The sequence below is a fragment of the Lagenorhynchus albirostris genome, chromosome 5, assembly GCF_949774975.1.
Source record: "Lagenorhynchus albirostris chromosome 5, mLagAlb1.1, whole genome shotgun sequence".
NCBI lineage: Eukaryota > Metazoa > Chordata > Mammalia > Artiodactyla > Delphinidae > Lagenorhynchus > Lagenorhynchus albirostris.
Genome location: NC_083099.1, coordinates 41,150,898 through 41,169,958, shown reverse-complemented (window position 1 = coordinate 41,169,958; position 19,061 = coordinate 41,150,898). Strand labels below are relative to the sequence as shown.

The 19,061-nt window shown below is 41.2% G+C and overlaps 1 protein-coding gene across 8 annotated transcripts in view; it reads right to left on the bottom strand.

Annotated features, from left to right (window-relative positions):
- The window catches only part of SCHIP1 (schwannomin interacting protein 1), a 123,789-nt gene that overhangs the window by 17,641 nt on the left and 87,087 nt on the right, over positions 1 to 19,061 (bottom strand). For 7 of the 8 annotated variants that reach the window (XM_060149914.1, XM_060149909.1, XM_060149908.1 and 4 more), the window contains one exon: positions 11,487 to 11,605. In XM_060149914.1, coding sequence (XP_060005897.1) covers positions 11,487 to 11,605 — 119 coding nt within the window. Of the gene's footprint in view, positions 1 to 11,482; positions 11,606 to 19,061 lie in introns of those variants that run through there. The other variant, XM_060149915.1, reaches the window with a different exon arrangement.

The window sequence follows — 19,061 nt, the reverse complement described above, 5'->3', positions numbered from 1 at the left end:
GCAGGAATTTAAAAAAGGAAAAGGAGAGAAAATGGGTGAGTTGATTAGCACTGTGTGTTGGAGAAAGGTGAGTAGGATTAAATATTTGACAGCTGGAAGAGGATGGCTGCGTGTCTGACTCAGATGGTGTCTATGCAGGGACCATGACTCACATATGAGTCAGCCTGGGCTTTTGTTTTTGGCAGGGTGCTGGGGGTAGGAGATCCTGCCCCCAGCAGGGGGGAGGGCAGTAAGAAACAAATTTTCTTATAAGTGAACATTTCTGTGGATGGACTCTTTGACTCAACTGTTGCCATCCCTCCCCAACCCAGTCTCAATCCCATTCTCCTTTTTGGATCTGCATGGATGATAGACTCTCAAGTAAAGGATATACATTTCACTCTTTGTATTTTTAAAGCCAGCCTGCCTATTTACTCTGCTCAGCCCAGACAAGAGTTTAAACTTGTATCTGCCGGACCTGCTGATGAGTTTCAGCTGCTGGAGCTGAAGTTAGGCTCATCCCCTCCCGGACCGGTGTTTACCTCTGTGAGGCTGGGGTAAAGATACGGCAGTTGAAGAGTCAGTGCCTGTGGATGTTTTTGAGGGCTATGGTTAGATTTGGTGAAAATCTTAATTGCAAATTCTTTTACTGTCTTGAACACCGAATCACTGCTTTCACCACTTCTTATGTTTATGTTTAAAATAATGTTGGGGCTGCCATTTAGGCTTGGTCCCATAGTAAGCTTCATCTCAAAGACCTTCTGCTTCATGACGTAATTTGTGGTCGTTTGATTCTATTCAGTCATTAAAAAGAATGCAGTAGATTTACTGAATTGCATTAATTCTGTGACGCATGGTTATTCATCTTTGGCCATCTTCAGCGACGGGGTATGTCTCACAATCTCAGCCACCCATGCAGCTGGTGGCATGACTGCTCTACTGGGCTGTAACTCTGTCAGCCAACAAACCATGTAAGGACCACTGAAGAAGAGGTGGGCTCTGGGAGTTGACCATTCATGCCTTCTGATGCTAAAAATGTGCCAGCATCGAAACCTGCAGATTGGGGGACAGTGGCTTGGAAGGTGAGGCACAGCACCTCCTGATGGCACAAAGGGTGACACTGTGGGGAGAAGCAAAGATGGACAACTCTAAGGGAAAGTGGTTAAATGGAGAATTGAATTGTGAATGTGAAAAGGGTGTAGGACTACCTTAACCAATTTCACTTTTTCTTATTTTTTTGTATGCACAAAAGACACATGTGATAAAAATATATACCCAAGTAAACCTGAAAGGACTTTTCAATAGCTAAAACAAAAATTCTGGAATTCCCTGGTGGTCCAGTGGTTAGGGCTCCACGCTTCCACTGCAGACCCCGAATAGCCAAAGCAATCTTGAGAACGAAAAACGGAGCTGGAGGAATCAGGCTCCCTGACTTCAGACTATACTGCAAAGCTACAGTAATCAAGACAGTATGGTACCGGAACAAAAACAGAAAGATAGATCAATGGAACAGGATAGGAAGCCCAGAGATAAACCCACACACATATGGTCACCTTATCTTTGATAAGGGAGGCAGGAATGTACAGTGGAGAAAGGACAGTCTCTTCAATAAGTGGTGCTGGGAAAACTGGACAGGTACATGTAAAAGTATGAGAGCAGGGGGAGCAAGTTTGATTCTGGTTGGGGAACTAAGATTCCCGCATGCCGCAAGGCACATCACCAAAACAAAAAACAAAAAAAAATTCTAAGTGTTAAGGAGGCATGTGTCACCATTTAATTGGCAGTGGTTTTCTGAAATATCTTCCATGGGTTTTTAATGCATGTGATAATCTGAATGAGAATAATCTGAGGGGAACAGAAAATTTTACAAAAATACTGAACAAAAGAATTGTGTTAAAACTCCAGATGACAGAGCTCACATGTAGTCAGGGAGGCTGTTTTCTCATAGCAGTGAGTGCTTATGAAACTCTCAAAGGGGCTGGTCTTCATATGAGCTGTGTGTGTCCAGACACATGTGAGGGACCACTGTCTAAAGGGAGTGCAAATTTCAGTAATAAAGTCATGATAACTTGTCAAAGATGATGCACCAATGAAAAATCATTTCTAGAAGTTCTTTTAATTAAACATTTGGTTGTCCACTGGAGCCATTTTTAAATATAAAATGCAGCCCCTGTGGCCTTTTTCTCCCTGTCTCCCACTCTTTTGCAGCAGCTCTGACAACTGAATTCTCACTGGCGATAATAATAAAATTCATAAGACAGAGTACAGCTGGATATGCCTCTAGCAAGATGTCAAATTTCGCTTGCACAAAATTAATTGCACCTAATTAAACTGGGGTCATTGGCATTATTGTAAAGTGAGGCTATTTATTAGACAAAGAAAATTTCACAAATGCCAATTTGCTTTTCTTTCAGGTTTGCAAAAGAGAAGAATTGCTTACATGGTTAAATTTGTTTTGCCATTTTAATCTTATTACTCTTCAAAAGATCCACTTCGAATTTTGCTTCCCTTTAAAAATTGTGTAATGTTTTAGAATACTGCAGATAATTCTTGGAGGAGGGCATAAAAATGATAGGTTTTCTGTAGATTACCTGATGAATTTTCAAATAGTATAAAAGAGAATTTGCAAACTACCATTTGCAATGACAGGTACTGTGGAATTACTCATATGAAGGATTTTCTAAGCAAATTAATAGTACACATGTATGAGATTAATATGAAGTTCAAAAGGTATGTTGCATGTTACAAATAGGTTGTTGTAGTATGTACCTATTACTTCAGGAAAGCAAATTTCATTGTGTTGAAACAGGACAACCTCTTCTCGCTCATGCTGGGTATATATGACCACTGTGCTTACTTCTTCCAGGAAATTATGCAAAAATTATTACTATCAGAGACAAAAGGATGATTTACTTTCCTGGCAAAATGAGGCTGGTTTGACCTGTGATCTGTGGCAGATTATATATTCAGATTCTCAATTCCTCACATTCGAAGCTCCTATGAATCCAATTTCTTTAAAGCCTCTCTAGATCACTGCTATCTGTCCTATCGAGACAACTCCCTGGGCTATGGTGCCTCCCCGCCCCCTCCGCTCCACGCAGCCCAAACACAAGGAGGTGGTGGGTAACTATTACTGGTCTTATCTCAGCCATTCGCCAATAAACCTATAAGAACAAGAAAGAAATGAGTTTTGATCTGGGGATGTTGGAATGGCTGAGATAAGTAAACAGTAATCATTATTCAAACGAGCGTCTCAAAAGCTCTCTGGGGCGTTTCTGTTTTTCATAATCTTCACAACGCATGGAGAGAAGGGTATATAGCCTTTTCCAGGTTACAATATTACATTGCATACTTTGTGAATAGACTGTATTATGTTGTATTTATATTTATGTGCATGTAAATAAAATCTATCTTGGGGTAAGGGAAGAAGAGAAGTCGGGGGGTCAGGTTCATTTTGTGTTACTCTGAGAAAAGGAGAATGGAGATGGCAGAAAAAGTTTTCTCCATGATGTCAAATCAGCTTCTAATGTTTGAAAAATGAAAGACTTCCTAGATGTCTGTTACTAATGACCACTCTGTCCTGTGTTTTCACAGCAGCCAAGCCAGTTTCCATTCCTTTAATAACACTAAGCTATATAAACTCAGAATCCGAAATATAATGCTGATTCAAGATTAATTTGGTCAATGAAAAAATATTTTATAGCAAAGTATTATACTAGTCATAAGAGAAAAGGAATATTTAATTTTTCTAAGAACATGAGTAAATCTAACATTTCTTAGAAACTTCCTTCAAAAATAGGTCATTCATTTCATTTCCTTTTAAGCTTTTAGCTGGAACATTTTTAAACAGAGAGAACGGACAAAGGTCATACGATCTCAGTTTGAAAAGGCTGATTATGTGTGGATTAGCACATTTTGAAGAAAAATACGGCGCTTCCTATACCGGCCACATTTCAGTATAAGTCAAATTTAATTAGTTGAGTTATGAAGCAATATCAAAAATTCTTTTGCTGCAGTATTGGGCATGAAATGTCTTTATGGGATTATCGTAAGTCTAGCTTACATTTAATAGCTTGTCATTCTCTTAAAAAGTACTTTAGGAGATAGCACTAATTAGAAAAATTCAGTGGGGCTGAAACCCAAAGGCCAACAGAGAAGGACTTACTCTCACAGGAGCAGCTTAAACTTGTCTTCCCAAAGGACCCTCCCGCTACATCACAATTTCTCACATAATATGAAGTGAATTTTTACAGGTAAACACCCTTTAAAATGCATAAATAGAAGTCCACTATTTTGCCAAACGATCCCACTTACCTGGGTAGGCCCTGCCTTAAAAGTAAGCTTAGCACTTCAGAACCCATCGCTTGGGCAATTAATTGTAAGTCCTCAGCCTCATTTAAAATTGAGTCCTGAGCTCCTTAAAGCAGTAAATTCAGCTAATATTTACCTGGTTTTGATTATTTAACTAGTTCAACAGGTGCGCTTTGGAGCATTCTGGAGTGCCACATCAGTGACCTCAAAGTTCTAACATCCCTCAAGTACTTTTGTAAGAAAGAGGTAAGGTACTTCTAGCTCAATGAAGAATTTCAGGAATTGTAACACATCAGAGAAACACTAATTCTAATAGGGATGGAAAATATGGGTTACACAATTGCAGCTGAACATTTCCTAAGGCTTTTCTCCTACATTATTCCTGAGGAAGGAGAATGGCAGTCAGTCTTTGCAGACTTTAAATTTACAGGGAAAAAGTGACATTTCTTAGGAACGTTAAGTCTCATTATTAACCATCATCCTAAGGGGGATCCAAAAAGTCATCGTGTTCTCAGAGAGGATGATCTCATCCCAGAATGTGGAGAGGACAACATATGAACGAACAGGATATAAATAATCTTCCTTATGGCGAGTCAACAAGTGTAGCTTGTTATGAGCTACTGTGAAATACGTATGTGTTTAGATAGCTGTGTCTCCAAAGAGGGTAGATGACTAAGTGATTCTCAAATTCTGCTCTGCCAGAAGAGTTTCAGGTGGGCTTTGAGGGTTTATAGGGGAGGGACGGTGAGGGGCACTGAGCGCGAAGTAGAGCGGCATTGAAGGGAAATGGTGGCAGATGGCATGTTCTGGGCAGGGGTATCCCAACCCCTCTCCTTCAGTCCTCCTGGACCAGAGGTCTGCTTTGTTTTACATACATGCTTTCTGCACAGGATTTTACATTTCTGCTATTAAAAATAACAAAAACCTTCATGAGACTTCTAGTTACACATGGCATATCGAACACAGGAATTTATCTTCTCTCTCTTCTGAAATCCTACTAAAATAATATTAAAGGAAGAAATAAGGTATGAACTTACATGGACAAAGGAAATGGAAAAGGAGACAGTGGCACACAAGAGAGTTTTTTTTTTTTGCGGTACGCGGGCCTCTCACCGCTGTGGCCCCTCCCGTTGCGGAGCACAGGTTCCGGACACGCAGGCCCAGCGGCCATGGCTCACGGGCCCAGCCACTCCGCGGCATGCGGGATCCTCCCGGACCAGGGCACGAACCCGCGTCCCCTGCATCGGCAGGCGGACCCCCAACCACCGCGCCACCAGGGAAGCCCCCACAAGAGAGTTTGAAAATATTTTGAAAGACAAAATGCAGATGGATGAGGGGTATTTGACTTAACTACTTCAATTTGCTAGGTGTCTGCAGGGGTGGCTGGTGGAGAAGGCACATGCATTTTCACTTCAGGATCCTGGAAATACTCAGGTGCATCCAAAGGCAGGGGAGTGGGGTAAGGCTGCGTACAAACCAAACTGATTAAACAACTGAAAGGAAAACCTAGATCTTCTAACGTGCCCTGACTACGTGTGGTCTGGCAGGATGAGAAAGTTTACTATCTAGAGAGGCTGCATCAGGGGAGCTCTGGGCTAGGGCTCCCTCAGGCACAGCTGAGGTGGCAGTGAAGCGCCTTACTGAAATCAAAGGAATTAAGTGAAATTCTACGTGCTGAATGGTCAACCATTCCCCTGCTAGAGTCTTACACTGGCAGCCAGGCTTAAAATTCCTTAGGATGAAGTTGAAGAGTTCTTCCCTGTGACAACTTACAGCCCAAGAGCTTTGAGCACTTTTAATTGGATGCACCCTTACAAATAGCTGTGTTTTTATTTGACCATTCTAAAGTGAAGTTCACCATTCATTAATGCAACAACTATTCAGTGACTATGTATTAGACACTGTGTAAGCAATAGTTATGGTGGTGAACAAAACAGACAAAGGCCTGCTCTCTTGGGGTTAATTATTTTCGTACTAGAGAAAGACAAGGAACAGATTAAAAATATATATAATACAACATCAGGTAATGATAAGGACCACAAAGAAAAACAAATCAGGGTAAGAGGATAAGCAGGGTAAGAGAAGAGAAAGTGGTAGGTAGGTTGGGAGTTTACCTTTTAATTGGGTAGTCAGGGAAGGTCTCTCTGAGAAGACAATATACGTCTCCAAGCCCCAACCAGAAACTTTACAACAGCTTTTAGTGTTTTACACTTAATTATTAATAGAAATCAAAATGAACAAAAAAACAAACTCAGAAAAAATCATGGACAATGTAGAAATCAGAAGGAAACATTTTGAACAATTTAACTAAAATTAATGCCCTCAGTGAAATGAGAAAGCATGATGGGAAAAATTTTGAAAACATAAACAAAATGGACAAATTCTTAGAAAATACAACTCATCAGAACTGACTCAAGAAGAAATCAAAAGTGTGTACAATCTTAAAACCACTTAAAAAACAGAAGCTGTTAAAATCAAACATACAAAGTAGACACTGGGCCCAGATGGTTATACTGGTAAGAAACAGCTCATTCCAATATTATGTAGACTTTTCTTAGACAATATGAAAGGGGGAATAGTAGCTAATTCATTTACACCAGCATAAACTTATACTAAAACCAGAAAAAAAAGTTACAAGAAAAGAATACAACAGACCCATGTGACTCATGAATGTAAGTATAACAACCCTAAATAAAATATTATGTATAAAACCCAATACTGTTCAAAAAAAGATAATACCCCCAACCAATTTTGGTTTATAATAGGTATGCAAAGATTGTTCAATATTTTGAAAATCTATAAATGTAATTCATTAATAGATTAATAGAGAAAATCATACAATCATCTCAACAGATGCAGAAAAAGCACATGATAACATCAAATACCCATTCATGATAAAAATGTTTTTAAAATTATGAATATAAGGGAACAATGTTAATCTCATAAAGAGTAAAATTAAAGAAACCATAAAATTAACATCATCCTAAATGGAAACATTAGAAGCATTCCATTTAATGTGAGAAATGAGCTAAGGATTCCAACTACTACCATTTTTAATCCTCAGTGTACTAGGGTACCTATCCAGTGCAGTAAAACAAAGAAAGAAACCAGAAGTAGGAGGACAGAAAGGAATTTTAAAAGCTGCTATTTTTTGTAGATGATATTGTTTTAAACGTCCAAAGAATGTACAGACAACTTTACTGGAAATAATAGGAGAGTAGAGAAATACTAGGTATAATAATAACGAAATGGCTGGATACACGACTAGTGTACAAAGTAAGCTGCAGCAAACAAGAAAGCATTATCTAAGAGAATTTAAGATAATATCAGAATATCTAGAAATAAATATAACAAAAGATATACAGTATCTCTAAATGGAAAACAGGGATAGGAAAATTTAATACTGTGAAAATGTAATTCTCCCCTAAATTATTGGGTTGGCCAAAAAGTTCGTTTGGGTTTTCCCGTAAGTTCGTTTTCCGTAAGTTCGTTCGGGTTTTTCCATAACATCTTATGGAAAAACCAGAACGGACTTTTTGGCCAACCCAATATTTCCAGATTCAGTGCAATTCTAGTCAAAAATCCCAAGACGGTATTTTGCTGAACTTGATTTGATGATTTAAAATTTATATGGAAGAATAAAAAACCAAGAATAGGCAGTAAAAGAGTAAAGAGTCCAGATATCAGGACTTATTTTGAAGCTGTAGTAATTAAAACTGTATGGTACTGGTGCAGGGATAGAAACACTAACCGATGAAATAGAATGTATTCCCATTAATGTATAGTCATACATAAGTGGTCTGTTAGATCAGTCAGTAAAAGAGAATTGTCACTAATAAATATGATGGAAAAAATGGTCATGTATATGGAAAAAGATGAAATTAGACTTCTCCATTCCAAATCAGGAAACCAACCCCTGATTGCTTACAGATTTAAAAAAAAAAACACTTTTAACTCTTAACAGGAAATCTAGGTTAATGCCTTTTGGACCTTAGGGTAGAAGAAGATTTTTTATAGAAGCCTCAGAAAGCACTGACTCTAAAAGAAAAGTTAGATAAAAATTACCATTAAAATTAAAATTAAGAACTTCTGGTCATAAAGACACATTGAGTGAAAAGACAAGTTACAACCTGGGAGAAGATATTTGCCATACATACAGCATATTAAGGATTAGAATCATAACTAAAGAACTTCCATAAATCAATGAAAAAAGCAAAAAGAATCCAATAGAAATTTGGACATGAGGCCCAAAAAGACATTTCACAGAAGGGGAAACAGAGATGGCTAATAAACATAATGAAATATCATTTAATACCAACATTCAGTTAACAAAAGTGTGAAAGAAGTTGACAATATTGAGTGTTAGAAAGGCTATATAGATCCACAGGATCTCTGAAGCATTGCTGGTAGGAGTGTAACTTGTGCAACTGTTTTGAACAGTTTGGCATTATCTCCTAAACAGGAACATTCATGTATTTTCCTAGGAATACCAGTCCAAGGTACACACCAGAGAGAAACTCTTGCACACAGACAGCAGAAGACACATACAAGGATGTTTATAAGCAGCACTGTTTATAAGAGCAGAACCTCTGAAACAACCCAACGCCTATCATCAGAAGAGATACATTCACATGGTGGAATATAATACAGCAGTCAAATCAGGGACTGGCAAAGGGGAAAATGGGGCCATTTAAATTTCAGAACAAACAATAAAATTTCTCAAGTAATCATAGTTTACTACATGGTTCAAGGTGAATAATATATGAACTTAATAATGTAAAATTGAACAGTTATTTGACCCCAAATTATAAAGTAATTATATTAGGAGGATGGGGAGGGATATATAGATATGTCTGTGGGAGGGCTGTAAAAGAGAGTTAAATCCCAACCTTCCATATTTAGCAGTCAGTGAATGGTTTAAAAGTAAAAGGTAAGAAGATAAGCATTTTACTCAGAGATATAAATACCAGCTTAAACAACTAAGGAGTTAAAAGTTATTGTTTCTGGAGAGTGAGATGAGGATAGAGAGGGATGGGACCAGGGACTGTTACTTTTATGTGGTTATTATATACTCTGTAGTTAATTCTACTTTACTTTCAAAGTCATATAATACACACACACACACACACACACACACACACACACACACACACACACACAACTTCGATTTTAAAAACCACAGCTCCCGTTTGGACCAGATGGATATGACATGGCTGAGCAAAGAGATGGGGTTTCTAGAAGAAAACTTTTTGGTGCTTTGGGGACTACTAGAGGGCAGTACCAGAGATCTATAAGACTATGGGGTCCAATCTACTCATTTTACAAAAATGAGGAAACTGAGGCATGGTAAAAACTAAGTAAATTGCTCAAGTCTCAGAATTAGAAGCTGACTGGGACTAACCCTCAGGTGTCCAGGTCCCTAGGCCTGAGGTCCTCCTGCCACATCCCACTAGGAGGAGAAAGAGGTGCTTCCATGGCAAAGGGGAAGGCTGACCTTCCAACTCTGGAATGACGTATGCCGAGAGCGAGGGAATCCTCTGAGCCTGAGCTGGCCCACACCCAGCTGAGGAGGACACGCATAAACACTGCATGGCCAGGCCACAGCTCCTGTCTCCAGGCACTAACCCATCAGGAGTGACTCCTAAATACGCACATATATGCGTGTGTGTGTGCTTTCTGATTTTTGCTGATTTAGATGAATCTGTAAGGGTCAGACAGAAGGATGAGGCTTACTGAAAGCTCGATAAAATAGATACTAAAGTGTCTAATTCTGGGCCTCATATGAAGGAAAGAGTGGAAATCCGTTGGCTGAATGAATGCATGAATGCTATCATTTGTCTCCCACACCTGGTTTAACATGGTAAGTGTACCTAGTATTTATACAGGGAATATTTGCTCTTAGAGAGCCCAAAGGAAGAGCCAGACATTCTGACACGAAATGGATATTTGGGGAGGGATCGAGAGAATGCTGATGGGTCTTCAGTTACTACCATCTTTATTAAAACAATGTTTTATGTGCTTTAATCACTTGGAATACCTGTACTCATAATAGTTAATTTTGCAGATTGTCTATACCCTCCCTAAGCAAAGTGTGACCTAGGGACTGGCAGCATGAACATCAGCTGGGAACTTGTTAGAAGTACAGAATCTTGGGACTTCCCTGGTGGTGAAGTGGTTAGAATCCGCCTGCCAGTGCAGGGGACATGGGTTCGAGCCCTGGTCCGGGAAGATCCCACATGCCGCAGAGCAACTAAGCCCGTGTGCCACTGAGCCTGTGCTCTAGAGCCTGCGAGCCACAACTACCGAGGCTGTGTGCTGCAACTACTGAAGCCTGTGTAGCTAGAGCCCATGCTCTGCAACAAGAGAAGCCACCGCAATGAGAAGCCCACACACCGCAATGAAGAGTAGGCCCTGCTCGCCGCAACTAGAGAAAGCCTGAGTGCAGCAACGAAGACCCAACGCTGCCAAAAATAAATAAATTAATTACTTAAAAAGAAAAACAAATACAGAACCTTAAATCCCACCCCAACCTACTAAATCAGAATCAGCATTTTAACACAATTCCCAGGTGATACATACGCACATTAAAGTTTGAGAAGCTCTGGTCTACAATCCTATTTTCTAGAGAGAATCATAATTTTAATATATTTTAATTGGAATTAGAAGTTATGCAAATGATCAATGATACCCTGAAATCAATTAAGGTAAAAAAAAACACCTGCAGGACAGGTTAAGCTCTGTAGTAAACACTCAATGATCAAAGTGGGAATTGTATTTCTCAGTTACCAGTATTCATTGCAATCAAATACATCGGGGGGTTAGGCTGGATGCTTTGGGACTGCTTAATGGGAAATCTGGTGGTCTGCCACACTTCTCCAAGCATCAGTCAGCTTGCTTAAGAGTGTAGCTTGATTCCCCCTTCACAATGCAAAATCAGAATTGTGTCTAGAAAAAAAATGAAATATAGAAATCTGACCTCAAATGGCTGGGCAAATGGGCCAAAAAATCCCCCAAACTAAAACCCAAAAAACAAACCCAACAAACAGGTGGAGAGGGATCTGTCTAGCACGCAAATAAAGGTGGCAGTATTATGGGGAAAAAATCCTCAAGGATTTAAAGGATATCTCTTATTAGACATACATAGTCATGACAAAATCCATTAGGTACATATCAGAAAATCAACTCAAAACACTCACCGGGAGGAAAGGCTTGGCTTCCCACTTTTGCTACAGCTGGTATAAATTCCCGGGCCATCATCAAAGAAGCTTCCAAGTGCCAACTTCTGTCGGATAGATTCTCTTTCATTTTTCTGTGCCTAAAATTTCAGGAAAATAAAACATGCCGATGAGCAGGCAGATACGTCACAACCAGAGGCGATCTAACTGCTAAGTCTCTTAGAACTATAATATCAGACAAAAAGTAAACAGGCCCAAACACAAGAGCATCTGAATTATTAAGACTGAAATTCAACCAGTCTTTCCTGATTCCACGTCTGTGAGCATTTTCAGTGCTTTGGAGTCCTTTATGATCACTAGTCTCGGAAATCACCATCACGGTAGTAAATGACCATCATCAAGACAGAACCACAGTTGACCCCTGAACAACACGGGTTTGAACTGCTCAGGTGCACTTACAGCAGATTCTTCTCAACAGTAAATACTACAGTGCTACACCACCCACAGTTGGTTGAATCTGCGTATGCGGAACCACACAGACGGAGGGCTAACTATAAATTATAGGCAGAGTTTTGACTGCGTGGAGGGTCGGCGCTCCTATCCCCAGGGGTTGTTAAAGGGTCACCTGTAGGTTATTTGGCACTATAATCTTTCTTCTTCTTACCTGCTAAATATAACAGAGTAAAGTCATGGAGGGCAAGCACTTTGTCCTAAATCAAATCACTTTTGTCTCAAATGTGGCCCTTCCCTGGATCTTTTCCCTTCTTTACATGGTCCCTTCAGTCCACTTTCTCTATGGCAAGAACATTAATTCGTTCAACCAACAGGCACCAAGCCTCTCTGAGAGGCAAGAGCTACGCTGTGACGCTAGAAGACGGCCCAGGACGGATAGACACAGCCCCTGCCTCCACCCATTACAGTCTTGATGGGGACTCTTGTTTCCGTTCAAGCTCATCTCACCGGGTTTAGATTGTGAGAAATCCTAACCTAGTGCCTGGAATAGCTGGAGGACTCTCACTGGACCCATCTGTTTCATATTTTGAAGAGAAGTCAGGTCGGTGTGCATAGGAAAAGGATTTGGTAAACTACACTACTGAGATAACTTGGATACGTTTACAACGCTTGGCTTCGCATAAAAGTCCCATAAAAACTCACCATGCTGAACTTCTAAACCTTTTAAACAACAGAAGATGAGACATGATTTCCCTAGCTAAAAATAAAACAATTACAAAAAACAAACAATGAGTTAGACATCCTGGGGTGAGAATGAGATTTTGGTTTTCTGTTCCGTGGGATGAGGGAGGCTGTGAGAAGCACCATTTGCGGAACAAATTATATAACGAAACCCAGCTCACGTGAGTGGGTGTGGTTATGGAATGCACGACCGCCTTGATTCTCTCAGTAGGAGGTTCTAGAGCCACATTTGCTGCTACCAGTATCCACAAGTTACAGTGAAAGCTCTGAGCCATCATCTGAGCATCACTGTGTCACAGGAATGAAATGTACAACCTATGGGAAGGACAGGCTGAAAAATGGCTTCATTTCATCCCCAAGTGAAGGGCAATATACTACAGGTTAAGGCTGCTGTTTAATATGATAGTTACTAGTCACATGTAACTATTTACACTCAAATGAAAAATTAATTAATAATAAAAAATTCAGTCCCTCAGTCATACTAGCTGCATTTCAAGAGCTCCAGAGCCACAGGTGGCTAGTAGATATCATATGGGAAGCACAGAATAAAATATACGACAGCACAGCACCGCTAAGACAGCATCAGCTTCAACCGTCTGCATCAGAACTTCCTGTAGAGACTTTAAAATGCACATTCCCATTGCTTCTGTGCCTTTGGGCCAAGATCAAGTGTAAAATACACATCCCTAGACTCTAGCACTGGGTATTTAGTTTCAATGCGTTTGAGAACTTCTGGTCGAAGGAAAGCTCATCTTTATTCTCCTTTTCTCTAACATTTTAAAATTCGTGGACACTACAAGCATTCTTTCAACTTTCAGACTTAGCAATTATATTTAAATCTATCTGTCTATATAGATGTCCCTCCCCCCCATTTTGTCATGTACCAGTGGAACTGTGTCATATTAGGAGCTCCTGTATTTGTGTGTATCTGTTAATACAGCCACAAGGTGAAAGACTACTTTTTTTTAAAAATTAATTTATTTATTTTTGGCTGCATTGGGTCTTCCTTGCTGCATGCGGGCTCTCTCTAGCTGCAGTGACCGGGGGCTACTCTTCGTTGGTGTGCGTGGGCTTCTCATTGCAGTGGCTTCTCTTGTTGCGGAGCACGGGCTCTAGGCACACAGGCTTCAGTAGTTGTGGCACTCAGGCTCAGTAGTTGTGGCTCGCAGGCTTAGTTGCTCCGCAGCATGTGGGATCTTCCCAGACCAGGGCTCAAACCCGTGTCCCCTGCATTGGCAGGCAGATTCTTAACCACTGTGCCACCAGGGAAGTCCCAAAACTACTTTTTTTTTTTGCGGTACGCGGGCCTCTCACTGTTGTGGCCTCTCCTGTTGCGGAGCACGGGCTCCGGACGCGCAGGCTCTGCGGCCGTGGCTCACGGGCTCAGCTGCTCCGCGGCATGTGGGATCTTCCCGGACCGGGGCACGAACCCGTGTCCCCTGCATCGGCAGGCGGACTCCCAACCACTGCGCCACCAGGGAAGCCCCCAAGACTACTTTTATACAGTTACAGATGTGATGCTGATCTCATATTGTTACTGGGCTAGCACAGCACTGAGCCCTGAGAAAGTAACCATGAAGTCGTAAAGGGAAGTAAGAATGCTTTTAATTTCACTAACTACTTGCAACTGTACTGCTGGGAACCTTAATTAAAGCAACCCACCCTTCCAAATACGTAAGGCTGGTACTGGTGATGGTCCTGCCAAAACAGAACCACAACACTTGACATCTTTATTTAAAACAAATTCATTTCAAAATCCCCAAATCTGCCACACAGATTCAATGTAGTCAGTGAACCTATTTCTCAATCCATATAACAGCCAAAAGAGAATCTCACTCAATGTCCTCTACAGTCAGAAAACTGTTGAGTGGAATGAAATATTCAAATATAAAATCGGTAGATCACAACATGAGTGTTAATGACTAATGTTGTCCAACACCAGCCTGGGGTCTGGAAGAGGTTTTATTTAAAGAAAACACCTTTCCCAGGTCTGAGGCGTGAACACACACTTGATCTCATGTCTATCTTTCCTGATTTACTTTGTATGCTAAAGCTACAGATCGTGGAGAAGGTCTTAAAGATATTTCTATTTACACTAATTACTAGTTTTATACGGAATACTTCCTTAACAGTTTAAAGACAACTGTTTTGTAATACACAAGCTTTCTCCCCTTCTCCTCTTCTCTCTCTGGATCCCACTGAACAAATGAAGAAAAGTATAAAGCATATAAAAGCCACCATAATCCCACCACTGAGACACAGATCGCTGCTAACATTTTGGTATATTTTCTTCTAGTTTTTTTTTACCTTATATGTGTATTTTTCTCTTTTTTATAAAATTGAGATCATAATGTTTATATTATGAGAATTTCCCTCCTTCATTCAAGATTCTTAAAAAATACAATTGTAAATGGCTGCATATCATTCTCTCCTCTGGAGTTATCTTCTATTGTCACCCATTTGGGTTGTATCCAATTACAAATTACAGAGAAGTTAGCATTTTACATAAATTCCTGCCCACATGTCTGATTATTTCCTCAGGATAAGTTCCTGCAAGTGGAATTACCAGATCAGCTGAGTGTGAACACTTGTTGAGGCTCCTGACACATTCTGTCACACCGCTCGAGGGAAAATCTGTTCCGATGTACATGCCCACCAGCAACGGAAAGGGTGCAGTTTTTACTATATCCTGGCTAACACTGAGTATTTTCACTTAAAAAAAATGCCAGTGTTTTTAATTTGATAGGCAAAAAGTGCTATTCTTTTTATTTCTTTGATTACCAGTGAGATTAAATATTTAAATTTTTTCAGTTAATGTACTTGCTTTTCTCTAAACTACTTACTCCTAGCTTTGCTTATTTTTCTATAAAGGTCTGAGAGTTCTGAACATTTTAGAGTAAGCATATGATTAGTCCTTCTGAGTTTGGCATCTAAATGTTATACAGTTAAGTCAATAGCTCACTCCCTCTTAAGTGTCTGCTGGCTCTGTGCTTGGAAAGCCCTTCCCAGTCCAGAGGTAAAGGATCCCACTTGATGTTGGAGGATTAAATGAGAAAATTCAGGTAAATTGCTTAGTAGCAGTACCTGCCCTATGGTAATGTAAATCTGCAATAAACGGTAGCTATTATGATAGCTCATCTGAAGATGAGGAAACAGAGGGTGAAGGAAGGTTACCCGACTGTTAGATAGAAGAGCTAGGATTCAAGTCCATCTTTCTGGTGCCAGATCTTCCACATCTCTTCTCTACATCGATCGGTAAGGTGTCCACGTGGACACCATGTTGAAGATAAGAGGCGGGACTTATTCGATTCAGATCGACTTCTTTCCTGAGACGGATGTGATGCTTTCTCAGAAAAGGAGGACACACCTGACTGCAAAACATACACACCACATGCCTAATCATAACCGCAAATACTTACAATACAAATACCACTGCTCAATCTTCCTTTTGGAACAAACCGCCCTAACCTTTCAAGTAACTATGATTCAACTGACTAGTAAAACAGTTTTTCTCTTAAAATTCAACAAGTGGAACCTGATTTCCTCCTTGTTGCCCACATGTGTAAAGTATGAGAGTGTGTGTGTGTGTGTGTGTGTGTGTGTGTATGTATGTGTAGTTTCAAACTTTTTTTGTTCTCTAAGGAATTACACCTGCAGGGCAATTATGTCCTCCAAACCCCCAAAGCCCAAACATGCCCCAGGGCGAGGAACAGTGAAGTGCACGGGAAAAGGGAGAAGCGGACTCAAAACTACACCCACCAAGTGTGTTTATGGCAAGCGGAGCCATGTCCCCTCCTAAAATGGCCTTGGGAAATACTGTCATAAAACAAAAGTGAAACGTCTAAAATGGATATTGCAGGCAAAAAGCAAGACGGCACCTGAGGAGGAACGGCTCATCACTATGAGACAGAAAGACTATCGAGACCATTATCAAGAGTGAAAATGTGCTCACAAACTCACCACTGACCAGCCACAGGCAGTGTTTTGTCCTTGCCTGTCGACGAATTCCCTGCTGCCACCCCCTGTGCCTGGGCAGATAAGGCTCACGATGGCTTTTGAGGGCATCCTGTGAGCCAAGATCTCAGAACACAGACCATGAGCCCTTTCAGACCCCGAACGCCGGTGCTCAGCCTTTCCCATTGTGCCACCGTTCTGCTGCAATTCCCCAAAGTCGACGAGAAGAAAGAGGGGGGATTTGGTAAAAGAAAGAAAAAGCAAACGGCCCAAGCTAATGTTCTGCTTGGGTAAATATCGGCTATCTCCAAATCTGGTCCATCCCCAAGTCCTTTCCATACTTTCTTCGGGACACAGCTGCACCCGGCCCTTACACACCGGTTACCCGAGCCCCTCCTTGGGTCCCGCCTTTGTCCCTCTGGCACCCCGTTCACCTTGCTCGAAGCATCCTCGTGTCTCTGAAGCAGGGGCCACCTAGTCTTTCACATGCCGGTCTTATAAATGTATAAGCAGAAGACTGTGTGTCTTGTGCATTTCTAAAATTTAATTGGCAAACTGCATGTTCTTGGGGGCAGCTGCGGGCCCACTGAGGTTCTCAGAGACACACTTTAGAACATAACATCCCGAGCCTAAACTGAAAGCCAGCTGCTGCTCAGGACACTGCCAGCAGTGGGTCCTGCACAGATGCTGATTCCAGATAGCTGGCAAGGAGAGGGCCTGTCTGACCCAGAGGAAGGGGTTCCTTAAACTCCCCAAAGGAGGAAGATATTTAAGGAAGCTTGGCTTAGAGAGTCAGGGGGCGCAGTTGATGCGAATGGCACAGCAGTGCTCTAGGAACAAAAGCAGATGTTAAGCTTGGAAGCAGGGACAACCAGGGCCTGGATGGGATTCAGTTGTGGGGAAGGGAAGTGGGAGAAAGGAAAATGTTTCCCCCCAGGTTTCCTGTCTTCCATCTCTTCCCTGGATTGATCTTCCCCTCCTTCCCAGCTCCACGGTTTCTTACGTTTACCTGGGCACCATGGGAACTGAAATAGCTTGTTATATCATTGGGTGTGCTTATTTTATAATGCTGCCTCAGTACAATTCACTACAAATCCAGGAAGATACCACTTCTAGCAGCCTCCTCTCTGCCTTGCTAAAGCTGTTACCTCTGTCAGTGCTTCTTACACTTCAGGGTGCATACAAATCCCCTGGGGATCTGATTAAAATGCAGATTCTGATTCAGGGGCTGGGCCTGAGATCCTGCATTTCTAACAAGCCCCAGAAGTTGCGAGGGGTTAGCTATTTCCCAAGAAGTTTCTCTAAGTTGAAGAAGCCTCCAGGCCTTGAATTTTCTTTCTCCATCTTCTACCTGGGTGTCCCACACGGGCCTCATGTCTGTTCAAGCAATGATAACCAATGGGAAAAAGGAAAGCAATGTACCATTGAGAAAAAACTTCCTAAGGGCTGGGGGCTGCATTATTCTAGAAGCTGATGAATAATACCCTGGTCCCCCAAGGCCCAGGAAGAAACTCTGGATGCAGGGAGGTTGCTGTGCCGTCGGTGTGCCAAGTGGAGAATCGCATGGGTGGGTACACGCACAACGTGGCCCCCTCTCCCTCTCTGGTCACAAATTTCTTGAAGCCAGTAGTGCTCAAACTTGATTATGCATGAGAATCACCTGGAAGGCTTGCAAAACCAGAGACTATTTTTCTGATTCAGAAGCTCTGAGGTGGGGCTGAGAAAGTGCATTTCTAACAAGTGCCCAGATGCTGCTGGCTCAAACATCCCGAGAACCATGGCTTTAAACACCTGAACAGATCGAGGAGCTACATGCAACACAGAGTTGCTTCTTTAATTGAGCACAGATCTGTTGCCTGGGGAATGTCCAGACTCTGGATCCAGATGCATTGCATTTGCAGCCGTCTGGCCTCTGCCAAAGGCCTTGCCAGGATGCCTGTTTTGAAGCAATTAATGATCCCGTTGCTTCAGCGCAATCTATTGCCTAGTGATATCTGGCATCATTGCCATTAGCGGCATCCCCCAGGGAACGCAACTGGGACTCTGGAGCTCCCGGTGGAAAAGAACTCTTCCTTTAGTAAAATAATAGTCACTCTTATTTCTCTCCTCGGCTTAAGAAAGAAAGTTTTACTCTAAATTTATAGGCAGCATTCTAGCGTGGAGGAGTCTGAGGCTTTTAAACATTAGGAATCAGAAGGACAGAACTTATTCGTTAATCAGGCAAATTTTATTAATTTTCTTTAAAACAAAAAATAAAAGAAAACCCAAATATACTGATAGTCCTTTCTAATTATTTTCTCACTATGGGTTTATCGCAAGATCAAAATACGAAAACAGCATTCTGTAAAAATATGGATTGTATGCTTTTGAATGTCAAGGGCAAAAATACTTGCTCTGTGCAGGTTATTTCAAGTTATTGCATCTTACTTCAAGACGCAAGCTTCCTGG